This window comes from Phyllostomus hastatus, unplaced genomic scaffold, assembly GCF_019186645.2.
Source record: "Phyllostomus hastatus isolate PE091 unplaced genomic scaffold, TTU_PhHast_1.1 phas_contig_137, whole genome shotgun sequence".
Lineage (NCBI taxonomy): Eukaryota > Metazoa > Chordata > Mammalia > Chiroptera > Phyllostomidae > Phyllostomus > Phyllostomus hastatus.
Window position 1 is genome coordinate 17,482,782 of NW_025333583.1, and position 19,424 is coordinate 17,502,205.

A 19,424-nucleotide genomic window follows, 5' to 3' on the forward strand; every position below is an offset into this window, starting at 1 on the left:
TGAGTGAAGCGGTCACCTCCTGCCCCCTCTTCTCCACTCTGCCACTTCCTCTCTCCCTCCCATATCTTCCCAAACGGACGGCATCAGAGGCAAACTCTGGCATGCCCTGCCCACATGCCCTCAGCACTCACCGCAATACACGGAAGGCAGCAGACTGCAGTGACCCCAAGCTGCTGGCCTCAGGGCCTCTGTTCTACCCAGGGGGCAGCACGGGGGAGGCACGGAAGAATTATTGCTCTGAGAAGCAGCCCTCCACCAACAACCGACTGGCAGTTGGTGGACAAACTTCCATCCTTTTGGCCCCCCAGCTGAAAAACATTCTGGCATGTTCTAGAGAATGAACCCACAGACTCCCAGAGGTCCTCAGTGGGCTGAGGCCCAAGATGGGCACATGGGAACTCATGCCTTTTCAGTTCCCTCCTCTTCCACATCTCACTTCCCCACTCCCTACAGGTATTTCCTAGACTCGGCACTGCAGGATTTGCTACCAGGGATATCAAAACCGCTACAGCATCCTTGAAAAGGAACTTCAAATCCCACCTCACCCATGAAAGCTTCCCTCGGACCCAAGGCCTCCCAAGTCACTTGCTACCACGTTTGAATTCTGTTTGCATATGTTTTCATCCCATTGGTCTACTGAGGGCTCCTGGAGGGAGGGATCCTTTCACGCAGCTCCAAAGTCCCTGGGTTGCTCAGCACAGTATCTCACACCCACTGGACACTCGGTAAACGCTTGTGGACTGAGTAAAGAATGAATCAATCATGCTAATCAGCACCGAAAATCAGCTTCTCTGTTTAACCTAACCAAAACTACATCAGTGTAGCTCTTGTCTTCCTTCCAAAGCACCGCATGAACTGCTTTTAATGAGCAGATTACTGTGAGTGTATTTCTTTAAATCAGCATTTTCTTGATTAGTATTCATCTTAAATCAAACACCCCTGATTCCCAAAAAATCAGAACAAAGGTCCTTTTCGAAGTCTGGAACTACCTTACTGGATGCATCACTACACGCCTTTTCATCCTGCCTCTCTTCTTACTTAACACTTCTTCAAGGCCATCCTTCCCCGGTGAAGCTGTTGAATCACCTGAATCCCGCACGACCCCACCTTTTCCTGCACACACTCCACAGGACACACCTCGAACACCATCCCTGGGGGAAGGGAAACATCACTGCAGGTCAGCATACACATGTCTGCATACAAGAGCTTTGTACTTGAGGTCTGTGTACTTCCCTGAACTAAGGATGCTCCATCAATTTTCTTTTTCTGAGATTCCTGGCAGCCCACCATTCAGTCCCCACCAGCTACATATGTGCACCGAAGCCAAATCTAGTCTCCCCCGACAGGGTCTGTCAGAGGTCACGGAAGGTGTAATATTTGTCGGGATGCCAGTCATCCCTCTCTGTTCTAGCCAGAAGAGCATGGACACAAAATGATGGTGCTGAGTAGGACAAGGGTTAGCCCCCCAGTACAACTTTCCCAGCAAGTGAGACTGGAGAAGGCGGCTGGCACCTTGGACTAAGGAGGCTTTCCGGGGAGCCCTCGAAGGCGGACGCAGTCAGCCGCGCTACCCAGTAGCCAGCAGAAGAGCTAGAATGACGGCAGGGAGTACCTGAGTATTTGTTCAGATTGCCGAGGAGACTCTAGGGGCACCAAGGGATTCCCACCTCACCCAGGAGCAGATGTTGTAGTGTGAGAAGCTACCAAAGCCTAATTCCATCATTTTAGATATAAAGTAAGCCTTTCAATTCCTCCCCCTTTGGAGGAACAAGCAGTGGTATAGAAAAGGGGGGGAGTCCTTCACTAGAACTTTCCTAAGAAAACAGAAAGGTTCCCAGGGGTCCTCTTCTCCGGGGTGGTGAGATGAGAATGCAGGGAGAGGGGCAGAGAGTATCTCCATGATATGGTCACACATCACCAGGGGTGCCCCCGTATCCAAAGCGTTGCTTGGGCATTATTCCTCAGCCATTACCCTCTCAGGGAAATGGACAGAGAAGAGCATCCTCCAAAGACACCCTTGTTCACCCAAAACCTTCTCTGCATTTCCCCCAGAGCAGCCCATTCACGACAGAACCCCTGCTCACACTGTGGCATGCAGACCATATACACTTGATAACTACACATGCACGATTATTTCAGCTTGGCACAGGCCTGATGATAATAATGAAACAACTTTTAGCATTTCCTCCAGCCCCTCGTCCAATGTCAGAATTGCTTCTCTCCACTCAGTCCTCGATGAAGCACAGCCCTTGCTCTCCAGGTTTCACGTCCAGTCCTCAGTTTTAGTCTATCGCCCTCCACTACTGACGTCTTGCCCTGATTTCACCCTGCCAGGGCTCTCCTGTACACTGTTCAAGACAAATGCCCAGGAGACGATGGTAAGACCCCGCATCCTCTCACTAGAGTGCTGCTCTCTCAGGAGCATGCTGCCGCGTTATTAGCCCAGGCTTTACATCGGATGCATCCTCGGTCTGCTCCCCACTCCGCACCGGGCAGAGGTCAGAGGAATTACAGGGATTCATTTCACAATAAACAGGAGAGCATGCGGAGGGCCTGAACAATCACATCAGATACGGCCAGAAGGCCCGCAAAGTTGAAGAGCCAAATATTCAATGACTTCTTTAATGGATGTCTAGTACAGAGCTCGTAGGACAAGTGGAGGAGTACCAGAAGTATTACAAATGTGTTGTGTGTCTTTAACTCAACAGTATATTTGTCTAAACTCTTAGTGCTCATGCACTTGCGCCACGGGCCTGTCAAACCGTCTCTGATTTTTTCTTCAGTCCACTTTCAGTAGGGGGAAGATCACATAGCACACTACCTTCTTCTCATTTACAAAAAGAAAAAAAAAAAAACAGAAAAAAATACTGACTGAAACCAAAACAGAATCGCTATGCGGCTTTTCTTAGATCGTGAGCTCCATGAGGTGAGAGACTCCCCAATGCCAAGAACCCCAACATCCAGCCCAGTGGGGGCCTTGCGATGGTAATAATAATGAATCATAAATACCAATATTTGTTGAATGTATTCACCAGCTCCAGCTGCCCTAACAAAATATCATAGGCTGTGTGGCTTGAACAACAGAAATGTATTTCTCACACTGCTGGAGGCTGGTTGCAAGAACAAGATGCTGGCCGATTCAATCCCGGGTGAGGACCTTCCTCCCGGCTTGCAGGCGCCTGCCTTCCTGCTGCGTTCTCACACAGGGTGCAGCAAGGGAGCACCAAGCCCACCGTGCCTCTTCTAATAACACGAATCCTATCAGATCATGGCTCTGCCCTGTGACCTCACTGAATCTTCATTGTCTCCTTGTTGGCTTTATCTCCAAATACAGTTATGTTGGGGGTTAAGGTTTCAACATAGGAATTTTAGGGCACATTCAGTCCACAGCATTGAACATGCCCTTCCAATGAGAAGACGCATAAACACAACATATTATCTCATTTAATCCTTACAACACCTCCAGCTTAGGAAGGAAAGTAAAGTTGAAGAAGAATGCAGTGTGGGGTAAAAGTAGGTTTACAGCTGTGAGTACACGAAATACAGAGTTTATTCTTATTATTATTTATTAATTATTGTATTATTTTCCATATGAACAACGGTAAACCTACTTTTGTCCCACCCTGTATATCCATACAATGGCATACTATTCAGCCACAACATAGGCGAACCTTGAAAACGTTACGCTAATAAAAGAAGTCAGTCACAAAAGAACACAAGTTGTACAAATCCATTTAGACAAAATGTCTGGAATAGACAAATGCTTAGAGACAAAAAAAGTAGATGAGTGGTTGCCAGAGGCATGGGGGAGAGGAGAATGGGCAGTGACTGCTACGGATAGGGACGAGTTTTCTTTCTGGGGCAACAAAAATGTTCTGGAATTACTGTATTTGGCCGTGTATAATGTGCACCCACGGTTTTTGTGCATACTACACATGATTATTATACCTCATGGTATGTAATCATTATACCCACACATAATGCGTAGACGATAGGAATTTTAGGGCATGTGAATTATATCTCATGCTGTTATTAAGAAAGAAGTTGAGAAACTGCCCAAGTTCACACAATTAGTAAATGGCAGCCCCAGGTTCAAACTTAGGTCTGACTCCAGAACCTGAGCTTTCAACTATTACATAGCTCTGATCACGGTTATTCCCAATAAACATCTGCTGAGACACACAAACAAATTTAATTACAGGCTTTGGCATAATTCCAATCACACACGTGGGGAAGAAAATCCTCAGAGCCCCACCCCCCACCCACCAGGCACTTCAAAGGATCAATACACATTAAGAATTATTAATCTACTAATCCTTTTTAACCTTCTGTAACTTGGAACAATGGTTGTTCTAGAGGAAAAACAAAACAAAATGTAAAAGGAGGGTACCCTGAAAGGAATATGAGTAAAGGTCCTCTGCGGCCACAATTAGGATGTTCTGAGCCAAATTAAATGTAAATCTGCTGGTGAGCGCCTGTGCTCCCTGCCCTCCCGTGTCTCCCCACCCCAACGCCTCGCTGTGGGCAACGCTCCGGCTGCGCTGTTCCTCTCCGATCTCGCCTCCTCAGTCTCCCGCCACCCCCAGCTCCCCACTGCACTGCAGTCACACCTGCCTCTGTCCTTCTTGAACATTCCAGGCTCTCCTCAACACCAGCTGTCTTACTGCCCTAGCTGTGATATATCCTCAGCCTCCCAGCCTCCTGGGGTGGCTCATCTTTGAAAATCATGTCTCAGCTCAACGTCCCTCCACAGACAGACCTTCTGGCTTCTGTGACATCTCAACAACACTGGCCACCCCCACCTGCAGTCCCCCTCCATCACACAGCTGAGTTATGTGTCCTTCAATGCACTCGTCTTTATTTAGTGGCTCACCGTCTGCCTCCTCCCCGGGAATGAAGCTCCATTGGGGAGGCAGAGACCTGCCTATCGTATTCCCAGCAGCATCAACAGTCATTGGCATATAGCAGATGTTCGCTCGACATTTGCTGAACAAATAAATGAAACACAACCTCTGCCATGAGATGCTTCAGCGAGCCAAGGGCTCACTTGTTCGATCTAGGACAGCACAGATTCCAAAAGGCTCTTCTCGAGGGAACTCGCATCAGAGTCATCTTCACAAGCTGGCAGCCCAGGCCTGGTAGGGTCATTAACCATCTAGATTCTACGGCCACCCCTTCAATTAGTTTATGTTAACATCTTGATGCTTTCACTCCTCCACTGAGCCCATATACCTATTATATACCTTTTGCCTTTTCCCTCCTCTAACAATTTTAAATTGTTGTAAATAGTGTGGCAATGACCACCCTATAATGGGAATGAGGTTTCTCTTTCCTCAGAAGCCCTTTCGGTTCCTCTGCGACTGATTTAGAAATTCTCTTGACTCATTAAGTTTATTCTAACGTGGATCAGACTTTTCTGTTAATCCCAGCCATTGAGAGTTATTTAAACTAGAGACCCACGCTGGCCAACTCATGTCACGTATGCTTACAAAGTATAATTCCCCTGGCTCCAGGCCATCACCGCACACTCACGTCGTCTGCAGATGGTTCGGGGAGACACCGCACGATTAGAGCTCCCACGGCCTCCCTCCCATTGCATGCACTCTCCCCTGCAAACCTCCACTTTCTCCCAGCCCATCAGCCTCCTCTTGACCATTTCCTTTCTTACCCAGACTGCATCCTGGTGCTTATCTACCCAAGTTATTCACCAGGATTCAGAGAGGTCTGCTTCCACTGTTTTCCACTGAACCCTGATCTATACTATAATTTCCCCCCTTCCCTCATACACCGCAGTAATAAATAATAATAAATACATTTTAAAAATCCTCCATTGGGAATAATGATGCCAGACTAATGCATACCACGTGACTCCTAATGAAGGCTGCTCATAAATTTAGCATGACCCTGGCGAGCTTCCCCACCCATTCCTCTCAGCAATTAACCTAGACTTTCATGACTTCCCTCAAGCCCCAACACACCCTCCCTCTCCATCCCAATCCCTATGGCAGATAATGCCATTTCCAAGCAGAAGGAAATCTTCTGAGATGCATTTCCTGAACTCCATCCCTTCACCTGCAAAGCAATCTTTACCTGCACACGCAATAATAGCTTCTCACAAGCTGAGAATGACCTGTCTCTTCTGGCTCAAAACTATCAATAAATTCTGCCTGATCTCACTCCCTTCTGTCTTCATCCACACCTTGCTCCCTCAATGATCTCCTCTCTCTCTGTACCTTCACCTCTCACTCTTTTCAGCTCCATCTCTCAGCCCATCGTCTTGTGCCATTACATCCGTAAAAGACCCCTCCCTCAACCCCAGGTCCTTCTTCTAGCCACTGCTCTGGCTCTCTCTTCCTCTCCAACCTCCCCGATCAGCACTTGCTGCCTGCACCTCACCTTCTCTCATTCACTCCCAGCCCACTGTCACCTGGCTTCTGCCCCCAGAGCGTCACTGAAGCTGCTGCCTTCAGACCAGCAGTGGTTGCTCAATTGGCAAAACCAAAGGGAAGTCTTCACTCCTTGTCTCCCTGGATTATTCTACTGCAGGTGATGCTGTAGATCCCACTCATCCTCTGTCCCTTCGTGGGCTCCTCTTCCTCTCCTCAGTTCATAACTATCTTCCCAGCTTATGTTCTCCTTATCCTACCCACCCTCCCTGGACACTCTCTCGCATCCATGTTTGCCATTAACACTTACATGGAAATGACTCTCAGCTGTTCTCTCCAGCTCCAGGTCTTCTTGAGTTCCAGACTGTTATAGCCAGCCACCTCCTAGACACGGGTGTCCCCAAACCCCTCAAATCAATTATGTCCTGATTTCACATTCTTTTCTTTTCACCATTTAACCTGTCTGTGCCCTATGCTACCCATTTCAGCTGGATCCCACCTTCCACCCAGCTATCCAACCAAAGCCTCTAAAACTTGAACTCTTCCTTCTGCCTCGTCATCCACATCCAGGTAATCTTGATGATTTTTATCACCTGAAGATGTCTTGAAAGCATGCCCTCTCTGTGCCTCTCTACACTTCCTGAGAATTGAACTTCTGTTTATTCCCCTTACTTCACTTTTCACGGTCTAGGAAATAATAGGCAAGCACTTGAGCATGACATACAAGATCTTCCATGACTCAAGCTGTCTCTGGGCCTACCTCTCCTGACTCATCTCCCTCTGCCTCAACCCTGTAATTTACCATGATGTTCAGCAAAAGTCACATGCTCCCTTAGCAGCCACACTGCTGCCTGGCCCTGTCTCCTTGGCACACACTATCTCCTCGAGAACATAATTCTCCATATTCATCCATCCTCACTCCCTCTCTTTCTCTGCTCCCCCCTCACCCAGTCCCAAGACTTCCCTTCCTCACTGACACTTGTCCTCTAAGACTGAGCTCAAGCATCACCTTTCCAAGATGCCTTTTCATACTCGTCCAGCCTGGAGAGCTGCCTCTATTTGGTGCATGTTTATCTCTAACACAACAAATTTCACTCATTAAAAACTACATATTGATCTGATCTGGCCTCTCCTGACTAAACTATAAGCTCCTAAAGGCAAAGACTGCTCACAGCAGGTGCTTAAGTTGATTCCTTTTCGCATTGAATATCAGCGGTGAATAACTTTCTGATGTGTTTTCAGACCTCTGACTACCCTGGACACCCCACATGACCCTTTTTCAGGGTCATTTGGTTGGGAGGCTCTGCTGTGGCCATCAGCCTCAACCAACACATAGCCATGTTGATTGCTGTCACACTACAGTCTGGAATGACAGTCTCTACTGCAGTAAGAGTTAAAGGAACAGAGGACCTAAACACTCAATTTAGCCATAGCTAACTTCTCAACATAGTCTAAGATTTGGCAAGACAAATCTCTTAGATGGGCACAGTGCTGACACAGCCTGGCGCAAAGGAATTCAACCAACGCTCAGCAGACTCGGGGAGAAAAACCTGCAGCACCTCTGACAAAGGAAGTTCTGAGTTCTGCTGATTCATGCCGACTTGAAGCTGCAGTAACACTTGAGTAAGGAGCACCCAAGCTGACTCTGCATTTTTTTCCTGCAGAGTTCACAGAATTTGGCATACAGGAAATTTAATAGTTCTTCTTTAGAATCCTTCGCGATTTCTCAGATTATTGATTGTAGTCCATCTACATTATGGTGTCTGATGGCATTACCTGGTACTTTTCTGGCAAAGATGAAGTCCTGGTCAAAATGCTGATGAGAGTTTAAAATGCTGACAGGAGCCCCTTGAACTAAAGAAAACCACACAGGAAACCCTTTCACCAAATAAAGCTCCCTGCTAACTCCGTTAGAGGTTGGTGAGCGCGGCTTTCATCAGCAGCTCTCACCCACGCTTTGTGCAGAGACATCTGCACAATGGGTTCCAACTTAGAAAACTGCATTTGAATATCCGCATAAACACACGCTCCGAGAAAAATCAGGTAGACTTATATCAGGGCCAAAATTTCTAAAAGACCTGTATGACAGCACAGCAAGGAACCTTTTCAAAATATTTACAGGCCATCATTTTCTTTCTTCATTTAGAATTGCGACACAGTGTGAGAACCACCTAAAGCAAGGTAAAAAGGAAGAAATTCTGAGACTGAAGTCTCATCATACTGGAGCTGGTAATTGATCCTGCCTCCTATATACAAGATAGTAATGATTTTATAGTTAACATTTAAGTAACTATAAATATTACTTAAAACATTTATTTCACTTAAATCATAATATCTAAGTACTGTATTTGAGATATTTCACAAGCTAAATATTTGTTTTTTCTTTCCAGAAAAGGAAAAAAACAGTTAACTTCAGACTTGCATGTTCTTCTTTAGGTGCTATACAGCACAAAATCAACCTCAACAACAGACATTATTTTGACTAAATCCTTTTCATGAAGTGAAGTTTTATTACACGTGCTTAACGGGATTATGACTAAATACTTACTTGTTCAGTGTGAGGTCAAGAATAAATCTGGAGCCAAAAGCTTCAATCTGGAAGCTTGCCTGGGCCAGATGGACAGCCTAGGGATCCAAAAAGACAGAACAAGTCCTTAGCTTACTTTCCTGTCTTCAAAGCTGATGTATCAATATCAAGAATAATATGTAGTAAGAACTTTTTTATGGATTGATTTACTTCTTTACTGACCCTTATGCAACAATTCATTCTTCTGTTTGTTTTTATTAAAGACTTTATACATTTACTTTTAGACAGAGGGGAAAGGAGGGAGAAAGGGAGGGAGAGGAACATCAGTGTGTGGTTGTCTCTCACACGCCCCTACTGGGGACCTGGCCTGCAACCCAGGCATGTGCCCTGACTGGGAATCAAACTGGCGACCCTTTGGTTCACAAGCCGGCGCTCATTCCACTGAGCCACACCAGCCAGGGCTCACTCTTCTTTAAAAGAAGTCTGGTGCATTGTCACAGTTGAACTTGGAAGACCTGAATATCTGTGCAGCAAGAAACTCATAGAGAGTCCTTTAAAATGAACACATCGTGATGGAAATCAAGAGTATATTCAGCTGGACTTACAAAGTGACCATGATGAACTGTGCAAAAGTCTGACTAATTAAAGCTCGGCTTCAGCTTATTTTGTGGACAAAGCTAACCAATTCTTTCTGCACACCTAAGTGAAAAATCATGTCAGCTCTCTGCTCTTCATCAGGAATTGGAACTTTCCTTAAATGATGTATCAGCAGAACATTACAGTAAAATGGGATAGCACAACCTTTTCACTTCAGGAGCACGTAGAACCAGAACCTTTGTGGCAACTGAGAGTTTATGTCCCCCTTTAAAAGACACCCATTTACATCCCACTGCTTCTCAGCCTTTTGGCTAAGATCAGGTAAAATGTGTGTAAAAGTCACACATTTACAAACATTATCATTATTGTGCCTTAATTCAAAATACAAAGATGATCTCATCCACACACAAACCACGTGTACTAGGCGTTACACGTTAGTATTATGTGTACACATTAAAGATTAGTATAGTTCACAGAATCATTTTGAATAATGTAAATTAACAAATCAATAGATTTTTAAAATCATCACCCAAGGTCATGTTTATTGATTCTAGAGGGAGGGGAAAGGAGGTGGAGAGAGAGAGAAATATCAATGTGAGAGAGCAGCACCAATGTGCCCTGCCCGGGAATCACCTCTGTGACCTCCAGGTTCATGGGCAACACTCCAACCAACCGGCAACCATCCAGGGCAAATCAGTGAAGTTCTGTCCGAGTAATATCCTATACAAAACTCTCCTTTGTTCTCCTATGGGGGGGCGGGGCAGGATAAATGCAACATTCACACCCTTCTCCCCCTCCCTTGCTCACAAATATCCTTCCTCCAGGCTTCCTTCCTAACGCACAGCAGGTGTCACAACCATTGGGGAAATCACACATGCGCATAGCAAGCAGGCTCTTTCCACTCCCACCTTCTCCCCAACTGAAACCCTACTCATCCTTCAAGGGCAAGCCCACGGCATTACTTCAAGGAAACTCTCCTTCACAAGCTTAAATGAAAATGAACTCTTCATCCTCAGGGCTTGGGGCAAACTTTATTGGCTCCTCCCTCCACCGGCAGGAATGCTTCCCATACACGGTGGACAGTGAGCTCCACAGGTCACATCACAAGCATCTGGCAAGTAATTGTAAACCCCAAAACATATGAACTTCCAATTAATTAAGCAAATACTTAGTGTCAGGACTTCTGTCGTGCCAAACCTATAACATACTATAACCATGACTTCTTGTCAAGCACAAGTGCTGGTGAGAGTTACGCCATAATAGTCAATAAATAAAATTAATTTGTATTACTCTTAAAGAAATTCTGAATTTTAAACACAAAGCAATGACCGGGTACCGCAATCCCTAACACCAGGTGACAGCACGCCAAACCTCAAACAGCCACGTCGAACAGGGCCATCGTTCTTGACCCGGGTGTCCCACACCCAGAAAGCTACATGGGGAAGACGTTTCTGTCTTGTCAAGTGTGGTCTCCACCATCTGCAGAAGAACCTCCCTCTTTCTAATACAGGTGCCACACACAGTCTTTAATCTGAATTGATTCTGTGTCTTGAAACACTAATTTTTGCATGAGTATTTTTATATTGATGAATTATTTGTACAAGGGGAAATTTTTCAGCTCTGGGTCCCAAAAGCTTTAAAAAAACCATAAACCTGACTTCCTGAGAATAAAACAGGTCCACAGACATATTTTCTGTTAGGAATATTAAATAATATAGAAGAGTTCATTAATAAGAGCCCAGCCTAAAAGTGCTGACAAATGTACCTCCTTGAGCATCTTTACAAATACTAAGAACAGCCAGACAGTGACCCAGCAAGTCTCATTTTACAGTAAATACGCAATGAGACAAGTGCACACCCCAACAAAACCCTGTTGCAAAATGAAACGACCCAGTATTGACTGCTTATCCCACTCCGTAGGATTGCAGAGAGTTGGACAGTTTGGTCACCATTGAGTAAGTTTATACGGAGTCAATGTGACAAGGTTCACTTTGACAGAATTCATGGAGGAGCAAGAAAATAATATGAACACTGGGATTTTCCTTTGTGTTTTTCAGTCACTCATGCCACACACAGGTTAAGTCCCACTCTTCATGTAAAGATGGTTAGGACGTGGCCTCTTGCTCAAGGAAGCGTCAGGCTCCAGGAAAGCTGGGGACGCTGCCAGCCTCAGAGTTGTGTGTCTAAGCGGTCACAGGGACTAAGGGTCACTGAAAGATGCGATTTGAACAAAATTCCAAAAGATGCATAAGAACCCGCCTGCCAGGAGAAGAAAAGACATCCAGGGCACGGTGGGGGTAGGAGGAACATTCACAAAAACTGAGTAAAAAATAAATATAGAAGAAAACTTTTAATGTTTAAAAATAGCATATAGCCTGTAGGGAAATGGCTTTTGGAGGTAATGTGAAGCGATGAATCTGAAAAAGGTGGGCTGGAGACCGCGGGGCTCTGTGTGACATGCTCAGTGACAGGGCTGCTCACAGATACATGCCTGTGGCCAGGGTGGCAAGCTTTCCTCTACATGTCCCCCCAGGTCCTCAGCACAGTGCCGGGCACATGCCATTATCATCACTGCCACCATCACCATCCATGACAACAACATTATGACTCAAAGCTACTGACAGATTACTCCCCACAACTGGAACAATTACCTTATCTACCACCTTTTGGTTTCTCCACGAGGGAAAAAAATCTGATTTTATCACATGTATCAGTACGAATGTAGTGACTTTTTAATTTAATGCTAAGAGGCAGCACATTTCCCTATAAAGTGACTTCATATTTCCTCAAGCATTCATTTGCCTTGCAAGAACATCAAATGGAATGAATATATTCATCTAACATATTTGTACCCATTTTAAGTAATTTCAGTACAGTGGTTTAGGTTATTTTCCCTACATTCTGTTTCTCTTTCCATTGCCGTATGTTCTGCATTTGTATGCAGAGTACGGATTCCTCTCTATACCAAAATAAAGACCTGACAAATGTGACTTTTCCTTGTTATTCTGTGCTGTCAACTCTGTCACATCCTGAAATAGCTTTTAACTTCTCGAATCTCGATTATTCCACATCAATTGACCACTTTTTCTTTAACAAAATATTATACAGTTTTGGTCACTGTCACTTTTAAATATGTTTCCAAATCAGGTAAAATGAGTCCTCATCACTGTTGTTTTACAAATTACATTTCTGGATATTATTCGTTTTTACTTCTTATTAACCCACTGCTTCCAAATGATAGAAAAATTAGAAGGATGGCCACAAAGAGCAGGAAATTGTGTAACACACAGCCACAACATTTACGGTTCGTTAAATATCGCAGAGTTGACTCAATGACCAGCATCACTGATACTCAACAAAATACAAAGCCCACCTTGAGTCTTGCTTTTCTTTTACAAAGAAGGAACTCTGCATCAAGGTTTGGAAGTGTGCTCAGTAATACAAGGTCAGACCATAGGAATACTTGAGAGATGAGTTCATGAACACACATAAGGTCATAATGAGTTATTTTCTCTTTCGAGATACCTGTTAGGCACCCTTGATGACTAACACTCGCTTCTACAAGGACAGTCACTGGAACAGCACTGGGGGAGAATGCAGAGTTTTATCGTCAAAGAGTCATTTCACGGTAAGAATAAGCACAGCCCTGGGCTCCGAATTACCACCCCGAAGGACTGAGAACAGCTGTTGCCTAAGCACTCTGATATTTTTCCTTTGACTCAGAATCTGGCACAGGGAAATTACAGGAGCTCTATAAACAAAAACAACTAAACTCAATTATATACACAAACCTCCTTCCCTGGAAGAACAATTTACACATCTTAACAATGTGCTTTTGTTACTGTATTTTCCTTCGAATAGAAGGCACCTAATGGTATCTTATTAAACAAGTTTAAGAGACAGGATCCTCAGCTAAGACTGGTTTTGCATTTTACGAACCAATGCTACAATATGAAGCAATCATTGTGCTCGGCTTTGCGTAAGATACATTATATAAGCTGAACAGACACAGTTATGTTTTCTTGAGACTTACATTCTAGAATAGTTAACACTAATATAGTGATGAAAACAGGAGAAAAACATGACTACATATAAAAATAAAAAGCAGGCACTTCCAGGGTATATACATTTTCATGCAAAAACGTTTCGCACATAACGAGTGCTCAATCAGTCTTCTTTACTACTTGGCAAGGGTTTGTTAGTTCTGTGAAGTGGGCATACAACTGGAACTAAACATGGGAGATGAAAAGTTTACCTTCCCAGATTTCAGAAAATGTTATGAGATTGAATTTCTTTTTTTTTTAAGTTTATTTATTTAGTTTTAGAGAGAGGGGAAGGGAAGGAGAGGGAGAGAAACATCAATGTATGGTTGCTTCTCACATGCCCCCTGCTGGGGACCTGGCCTGCAACCCAGGCATGTGCCCTGACTGGGAATCGAACCTTGACCCTTTGGTTCACAAGCCCACACTCAATCCACTGAGCTACACCAGCCAGGGCGAGACTGAATTTCATAATTCAGCAGAAAGTGAGCAACCGGACTTGAGGTGTCCTTATTCTCAATCACAACATCCTCTGAGCACATATTTTAGTTTAGTATGCTCTGTAATGTACATGGTGTGGGAACCAGAGGAAAATGTGGAAGGAGTTTCCCTGCTCTTCAGGAGAAACTAATGAAGTAACAAAGGAAATGTATCCAGAGTGGCATATGAGTAAGAAGAGAAAATGCTTTCAAGTGGAGGCAGAAGCCCTGGAGGCTACCAAGCAGGCCTGCGCAGACACCAGTGGGAAGCTGCAAGCTCGGCTTCCTAAGGAAGAGGCCTGTGGACTTCTAGGAAGGGAGGTGCTACAGACAGCAAACATGCTGCAAGGTTAGAAGCCAGGATTAATAACACTGTCTCCCCCACTAAAAAAAATCGTGGAAAAAGCAAGACACTAAATAGCTGATTACTAGAGTGAGAGTATAGGTGATTTTTTCTGTTTTTAATTCCCTTATTGCTTTAATAATATTGCTTATTCTATGTTCAGGTAAGTATCAAACATATAGATCGTGGCTATTGTAAATGGCATAAGTGCTCATCAGTAGATGAGTGGATAAAAACCCTGTGGTATGTTTACACAATGGAATACTATGCAGTGGTAAAAAAGGAACTCTTACCTTTTGCAACAGCATGGATGGACCTGACGACTATTGCGCTAAATGAAATAAGCCAGTCAGAAAAGGCAAATACCATATGACTCACTTATATATATTGAATCTAATGAGCAAAATAAACTACTGAGAAAAACAGAATCAGAGACATAGAAACATGGAACATACGGACAGCTGCCGGGGGAGGAGGATGGGGAGAAGGGATGAAAAAAGGTAAAGGGATTAACCAAAGAATATATATGCATGACCCCTGGACATGGACAACAGTGTGGGGATTGCCTGAGGGAGTGGAGTGAGTGGAGGGGGGCAAATAGGGAAAATCAGGATGACTGTAATAGCATCAACAATAAAGTGTAATTAAAAATATATCAAATACATATGTTGTGATTGTGTGTGCACGTGTGTATGTGTATATATACCATAACATTCTCAGGAAGTATTTCTCCCTCCCTTTTCCTGTTTCTTTATGTTTTTTTCTCCTACTCTTCATGATTTTTCAGTAGATGTTTCAAGAGTTTCTACTCCTGTTTCTCCAAACACAGTGGGGAAAGTTTCTAGAATCTCAAACATCACCTTCTTTTGAGATTCAGGACATGTTATGGTGTTTCAGAGAAGACAGGTTTGGAAATCCAGTGACTAAGAAGGAAGAGAACCAGCTAATCAGACACCAGGAGGAACCTGCCTTGTTTCCAAGGGAGGGCTGCGGAAGAAAGAAGCCTGATCGGAGAGGCCCGCGTCCCTTTGGTGGCACAGTATGTTTTCCTCTTCATACGAAAACAGGAGACATAGAACCCGGTGACCCAAGTAGTCCCATTCCAACAGGAAACATGCTGTCGAGTTTAAACTGAAGTAAGTTTGTGGAACATATGCACTTTCTTTAGATCACATAGACTTTTCTGTAAATGATGAATTTGGGTCTATCCCAATGAGCTGGAAAAACATCAAAGTTCAACCTGTGAGTCTTTTTTCTGTATAATGCAAACCTCAAATACGCAAATATATCTTAGGAGTTTTAAAGTCCAAAAGAAAACATCGATAGACTATTTTTCATTACAATCTGGTTGTAATCCCTTATTCTAAATTTGCACGTTGGTAATCACCAATGCGATCAAGATTCCCATATGATAAAAATCATAATGTGCTATATTTCTTGTGTTTTAACTATCTCAGTTATCCAGAATAATATATCACCCCATGAAGGTAAGTTGGATAAACACTGTTATTCCCCTTTGACTTTTAAAAGAATTTTTCCAGGGCTCAGAGAGGTTAAATGATGTTTTTGTCCAAGGTCACACATCAAAGGAAGAAAGATGAGGTGTTTGCTTCAGTTCAGTGAGAAAAGAATGTCAAGTTCATGCCAGAAATCCTAAAACCTCAATGTTTCCTGGTCATTGAATATATATAATAGCAGCTTACCAACAGGATACGTGTGAGGATTAAATTATAGAATAATGAAACAGGAAGTTCTGGAAAATGTTGGCCCCATAGAAAGAGCTCAATAATTTAGGAGGGGGTTGGGGGTAAAGTAGAAGCAAAAAGGGAAAAAAGAAAAAAAACTCTGTTAATGTTTGGAAAGGTTATTGGCCAGCTCCACCTCAAAAATTCTTTTCCAATATAGCTGATCACCTTCTAGAAAATCCAATGTGCATTTATCCTCTGTAAAATTTGCAAATTTTATATTTTTATTGCTAATTACCATCAGGTATTATGCTTTGACCTTGTTCAAGTCATCATGTCTTTAAAATAATATGAATCATTTTCCTGAGAAGTGGAACAGCTGCAAATGTTAGATGAAGGCGATTTTGCAAATTAAGGTAATTTGCTGAACGTGTTAGATGAAGGCGATTTTGCAAATTAAGGTAATTTGCTGAACATTCTTCCCAAGATGTATTTAAATAGGTAGTTTGTGGGAGACAATGCCATCATCACCATTTCCTTCTGGCATGACAGGATTATTGGTTAACCCAGTAACAAACTGGCACTGAATCCCTAACCTGTGTGAAATTTGGGGGCAAATGGGAAGAGACAGAAGAATAAGTATTGATATCAAAAAGTGTATAATCTGGTTAGGGAAAGGAGATGAGAAATGACAGAGAGTAGGAAATACAATACCTCAATTTAATAATAATAACAAATATTATTTGTGCCCTGGTCAATGTCACTCGGTGGCTTGAGCATCATCCTGTAAACCAAAAGGTCATGAGTTCCATTCCTGGTCTGGGCACATGCCTGGGTTGCATGTTCGGTCCCCAGTCGCAGTGCGTGTCAGAGGCAACTGACCGACATTTCTCTCACATCAATGTTTTTCTCCCTCTCTCTTCCTCCCTTCCCCTTTCCCTAAAATCAATGAGCATGTCCTCCAATGAAGATTAAAAAAATAAAATATAAAATAAAATAATAAACAGTATTTGTAAAGATGCCACATACAACTTAAGCACAATTAATTATTCAATGTTAGCAAGTGCATGGTCTGGGTAACAAGTGCATTTAAATTAGAGGAGCAAGAATGCTGAGGGCTGGAGAGAGCAAGGGAAAGCTTACTGGAGAAGTCTTAGCATTTAAGGAGAAAATTCAGATAGCTCCAGAACCGAACAAGATGAAATTTCAAAATGTTTCTAAGTGTTTGCTAATAAATACAGACTTAAGAAACTTGCTTTTAAAGTAAAACACCGGATGCCTTCAATTCTGGACCATTAACTATGTTTCGGATTGTGGTGAGAATTAACACATGGCAGTTTAAATTATAAAGTGAAGCATTTCACCAGATCAAGGAGTCCTGTAAATAAAAGCCCCCCAAATACTAATGTACTTTGTCAATCCATTTTTTAGCCTTACACCAGGAAGCTGAAATTGTCGCCTTGATGGGTATTACAGACACGACACCAAAACATCAGCGGAGCACGCTCTTTTCCCAACCCGGACAGCTCAGCATCTCCGTGGACGAAGCAGGTCGCTGTTCGACCTTGTTCTCTGAGCCAACCTAGCCCAAGAAGGCAGAACGTCTACTCTGAAAGAAATCTGGCCAGCATTCAAATATCTAATCTGATGACACAGAAAAAAAGGACAGCATGTTGAATTTTAGCTTCTGACCAAATCTTTTACAGGAGCTCTTTTCTAAAAAATAAAAAATAAAAAAAATAAAAAGACAGTTTAAAAGAGAAACCAGTTTCATCTTCCTCTTTTTTCTTCACTACCCTCAGTTTGAGGTGCTCTCAAAGTTTGATACAGACAAAAGATGGACTCCGCGGGGACAAAACAATGACACTGATCATCCAAGCAGACATTCCAATGAATAAATCATAAGTTCGATATACTAAAAATTCGTTTTTTAAATTCCTCGTCGTCAGCCAAAGGAGAGAAGCTGTGTCTAATATTATAGGGGGAGGTCTTCTGAGCCCTAGAGGGTCACATTAATACCTTCCGGAGTGATCACTGCAACCCAGGAGAACTCGGCAACACGACGCTTCCACTGACAAAGCACCTTCAGACACTGGCATGAGCCATCTTCTATGAATTTCCCCCTGGTGATTAGTGGTTGCTGGATATTAAACTGACTGTGCCGCCTCCAAAGAGAGCTGAAATCATAAGCCTTCAGAGCTCCTGCCATTTGAAAACGGGCAAAGTACTACAAGTATCACTACAGCTCTATTATTTCGCTTTCCTATATTTTCCGAAGGACGAATAAAAATACAACTATGACAACAGTTACCATGGAAGCGGTTCCTTTCTGCTGCCTTTCTGAATAGTAACATTTAATTTGATGCATTAATCTAGTGGCTGAGGTGTGATTCACTTTGTTCCTTTTCCTCATCAATTCCCACATCGCCAAACTGCACAACTGCAAGCAGTGCCTCTCTCTCCACTGACACTTGTGTCATAAAGCAAGAACCGGTTTTTCTTTGCAGCCAGAATTATTGAAGGTCCACTAAATAATTTAAGTCAGAGAAATAGGGTATATGTTTTAGAACGCGCAAGACACCCGGCTCCATGCATAATGTCTGTGACTCATTACAAGACCGTTTTTTCTAACGTGCTTATATAATGGTAGTACTAGCTGGGAAGCAGAAAGCGTCGGTAAGGCAGCGCTCCCGCAGGCTTTCCTGGGCTGCGCGCTCCGGTCTCTGGAATGCCAGCCACCACAGCCCAGTGGATACAACTCAAATGTCTGTCTATCTAGGGCAAAAGAAGGTTCTTTCCCTTGGATCTTTACGATGGCCACATAAGGAGTAGTCGAGAAGGAATGAGTCTGAAAGACGAACTGAGATTTATGATGCAGAAATTACACCAGTCAGTCAAGCCTTGTTATATCCAGCAAACCGTATATGCGATAGAGTCCATTCTGATATTAATTTCCAGTTCTCCCTCACTGAGAAACTATTTAAAATGGACAACCAAGGGAAGCTAAGCAGACCTGTTTATGCCAGATTGCTCTTCTCTTGAGACATCTTTTTTTCATTTTAATCTTATTTATTTATTTTAATTGTTGTTCGAGTACAGTTTTCTGCCTTTTACCCCATCCCAGCCCACCCCCTACAGCCCTCCCCACCTCCCTCCCATTTCCACCCCCCTAGTTTTTGTCCATGTGTCCCTTATACTTGTTCCTGCAAACCCTTCCCCTTTCCCCCTGAAATTCCCTCCCCTCTCCCCTCTGGTCACTCAGCCTGTTCTCAATTTCAGTGTCTTTGGTTATATTCTGCTTGTTGGAAAACAGTGTGGAATTTCCTCAAAAAACCAAGAATGGATCTGCCTTTTGACCCAGCAATTC

General features: G+C 43.4%; 1 protein-coding gene across 1 annotated transcript in view; it reads right to left on the minus strand.

The window, feature by feature from the left end:
* ADAM23 (ADAM metallopeptidase domain 23) overlaps nucleotides 1-19,424 on the minus strand; it is a 147,213-nt gene that overhangs the window by 102,491 nt on the left and 25,298 nt on the right. Inside the window, exon 3 of the mRNA XM_045855941.1 lies at nucleotides 8,935-9,011. Within this exon, the coding sequence (XP_045711897.1) occupies nucleotides 8,935-9,011 (77 nt within the window). The remainder of the gene's footprint in view (nucleotides 1-8,934; nucleotides 9,012-19,424) is intronic.